Below are 3,126 nucleotides of genomic sequence, written 5' to 3'. Positions count from 1 at the left end.
GCCTCGCTCCGCGGCGTCTCGGTGCCCGCGGGGGTCCAGGCCACGGTCACGTCGCCGCCACGGCCCCCGCCGGCCTCCTCGCTTTGGCTCTTGAGCCCCGAACCTGCAAGCCGAGAGGGGGCGGCCTCTTCAGTTCCACTGGGTTCTGGGACCAGAGCTGGGGCGAGGCAGAAACAGGACTCAGGATCAGAAAGCCCGGGGCTGCACACGCCCGAGCCTCGGTCTCCCCGTCCATAAAATAGGGGCGTGATAAAACGCCAGCAGAGAAACGCTGCGGAGGCAAGGAAGGAGTCGGGCTGGGCTACATGCCTGCAGAGACCTTACTGATCAGACCCCTGACCTTTCCACGCCTGTGTCCACACTGGGGTCCAGTGTCCCACAGTCCCAACGCTGGCTATGAAAACTCCAGAACCGAATCGACTTAGGTAGTTTGTAAATGATCTGAGCTCTCAGTACTTCCTACAGAAACCGAGGAACCACAGGGGTTCGGCCTATGTCGCTGCTCTCACCCCACAAGCCCTTGTCCCTTAGCTCAGGGACAGAGTTCAACAGGGAAGGATCCTCGCCTTCCCACGGGGTCATGTGGAGTAAATGAGAAGATCCCCAACAGTGCTCGGACCCTCCGGCTTGGAGAGGGGCCCCAGGAGGGTGACCCCTGAAAGGCAGGGCCCAGGCCTTGGCACACGTCTGCTTTCCCCATCAGCTCCTCTTGGTGGGGCAGGCCGAGGGGACCTCACAACTACTTCAGAGTCCCGTGACCTCTCCGAGCCTCAGATCCCTTGTGCGTGAACCGGGACGGCACTTGGATGCGCCCGGCTGTGGGAATCACGGGAAGATGCCCGCCTGAGGGCTCGGCCTGGTGCGAGCGCGCTGCCAGCACCCCTCACACGGAAGGCAGCCATGCTCACCCCTATACCACCAACGCCGCCCAGAGCACCCCTCACACGGAAGGCAGCCATGCTCACCCCTATACCACCAACGCCGCCAGCACCCCTCACACGGAAACACGCACTCGCAGGCAAACAAAAACGAACATTAACACGAAGAACTCGGGGCTCTTGCGAACACTCAGGAAAAGCCCACTTTCGAGCCAGCTAAGGGGGGTGTGAGAAGACTGAGGGACGCAGAGGGGTGAGTGGCCTGCTTGGGCCACCCCTCCAGCACCGGGACCCCCCAGGAAGGCTGCTGCCTCCGGTTCAGAGGAGCCGAGGGTCCTGGCTGCCCCCGCTGCTTACCCGGGGTGACATTCCGGGAGTTCTCCCGCTTGATGTCCCAGAAGAAATCCCTCTGAGCAGGGTCCAAGGACCCCCATTCTTCCCGGGAGAAATAGAAGGGAATGTCTCCAAACGTCACAAGTCCCTGGAATGAGGTGAGAAACCCTGGCTCGGGCCTCCCCAGGCGGCCGTGGGTGGGAACGAGATGGGGGTTGGGACGGGGAACAGGGCGGGCCCAGGCAGGCGCAGGACGGAGAGAAGAGGCCGTGATGAGAAGGCGAGGCTCGCCTCAGGGACTCGCCAGCACCGAGGGCCTCACAGGGGACAAGGGACTCGTGACTCACGTGGACATCAGAAGCAAGGCCGCTATCGGGTTTCTCCCTGCTACTCCCCTCTTTCAGAGCAGGAAGCTGGGCTGCAGGAGAAGAACGGAGCCTCAGAGGGGCCAGGCCAGGCGCCGGTCGCGCACACGTCCACCTTCGTAGGCTCCTTAAAACAGCAATCACCTGCCTGCTTCCCGCGGGGCAACACGCTGCCCGTGGCCCGTGGCCTGCAAGCTTACTCACCTCCACGGCTGTGCTGCTCCCAGAGTACCGATGGCCAGCTTCGTGCCCCCGCCTTCACGGGGAGCCCCTTGGCTGGGGGTCCCTGGACTGTGGCCTCGGCTCCCACCTCCTCTGAGGGCACGTCCTGTGCAGGAACCACAACATGCTCGTCAGCACCGAGATCAGACGGGGGACACAGTGCTTAATCCCTGGGAAGGAGACACAGGACACGTCCCTCGAGATGAAGGGGCGTGGGGAAGGAGATCAATATGGGGTCCTGGAGGAATCCAGAGGAGAATGTTCTGTGCACCCAAGGGCACTCCCCGATCAAGACTGAGGCAAGGACAGACCCCAAAGGCCAAAATCAAAGAACCACTTAGTAAGGGGAGGTGGGGGCAGATCTCCATGCCGGGGGCAGAGCCCCACACCCCAGCCACTCTTCAGCCCCTCCCCAAGTGTCAACTCTAACAGCCCACAGAGAGCAGGTTCACACGGACAGCTCCCTTCTCACACCCACTCTGGTGCTGTCATGACACCTATCACTGCACCCCAGGGCCTGGCTGACAGCAGAATGTGTGTGGAGCTGAAATCTGCCTGCCTGGAACATGCCCACTTTGGTCCTGCTGCTGCCCTCCAAGGCCACCAAAGATCAACGACTCATTTGGACAGTGTCTTTCAGAAAGGTGACACCCGTTATGATGTGCGGCTGCAGATGCTCCCTCGGCTCTGCGTCCCCACCACCCCCAGGACTTGTTTCTATGGAGATGGCCACTTCTCTTCAGCCAGGTGCCCCGGGTGTTGGGGGTGGGGGGGCCCTCACCTGTGGCCACGCTGTCCCCGGCTGCTTCTGCAGGACCTCCACCAAGGCCACGGCCTCCTCACCACTCCCCGGCAGGCGCTCGCGCACCCGGTCCTGGACGCCTCCGGGCAGCACGCTCAGGAACTGCTCCAGCACCAGCAGCTCCAGGATCTGCTCCTTGGTGCGCAGCTCGGGCCGCAGCCAGCGGCGGCACAGCTCCCAGAGCTGGCTGAAGGCCTCGTGGGGCCCGCCCACGTCCCTGTAGCAGAAGTGCCGGAAGCGCTGGCGGCAGGCCTCGGAATCCCTGCTGTCTTCTTGCTGGGCGGAGTCCTGCTCCCACGAGGAGTCTTCTACCTTCACGATCAGCAGCCCTTCTCCCTCCCCAGGGGCCTCATCCTGGGGCTCCGGGGGTGCTGCCATTCCCCTGGCCTAAGGACTGGGTGGCCTCAACCTGGGCCTGCGAGCCTGCCCTTCAGTCTCCCAGAGGGATCCCCTGTGGCAGCCGGGTGGGCATCTGGATGCAGACTCCTGGGGAAAGAGCAAAAAGCGGGGCGGGCGGGGGGGGGGG

The 3,126-nt window shown here is 63.3% G+C and overlaps 1 protein-coding gene across 1 annotated transcript in view; it reads right to left on the bottom strand.

Moving 5' to 3' along the window:
- ZNF213 (zinc finger protein 213) overlaps positions 1-3,126 on the bottom strand; it is a 6,370-nt gene that overhangs the window by 589 nt on the left and 2,655 nt on the right. The window contains exons 2-6 of the mRNA XM_029949512.1: positions 2,580-3,086; positions 1,781-1,904; positions 1,559-1,629; positions 1,236-1,359; positions 3-157 (exon numbers count right to left, since the gene is read on the bottom strand). Coding sequence (XP_029805372.1) covers positions 3-157; positions 1,236-1,359; positions 1,559-1,629; positions 1,781-1,904; positions 2,580-2,978 — 873 coding nt within the window. The 5' untranslated portion in view covers positions 2,979-3,086. The remainder of the gene's footprint in view (positions 1-2; positions 158-1,235; positions 1,360-1,558; positions 1,630-1,780; positions 1,905-2,579; positions 3,087-3,126) is intronic.

This window comes from Suricata suricatta, chromosome 8 (assembly GCF_006229205.1).
Source record: "Suricata suricatta isolate VVHF042 chromosome 8, meerkat_22Aug2017_6uvM2_HiC, whole genome shotgun sequence".
Lineage (NCBI taxonomy): Eukaryota > Metazoa > Chordata > Mammalia > Carnivora > Herpestidae > Suricata > Suricata suricatta.
Note: the sequence above shows the minus strand (reverse complement) of the source record. Positions and strands in the feature narration are given on the sequence as shown.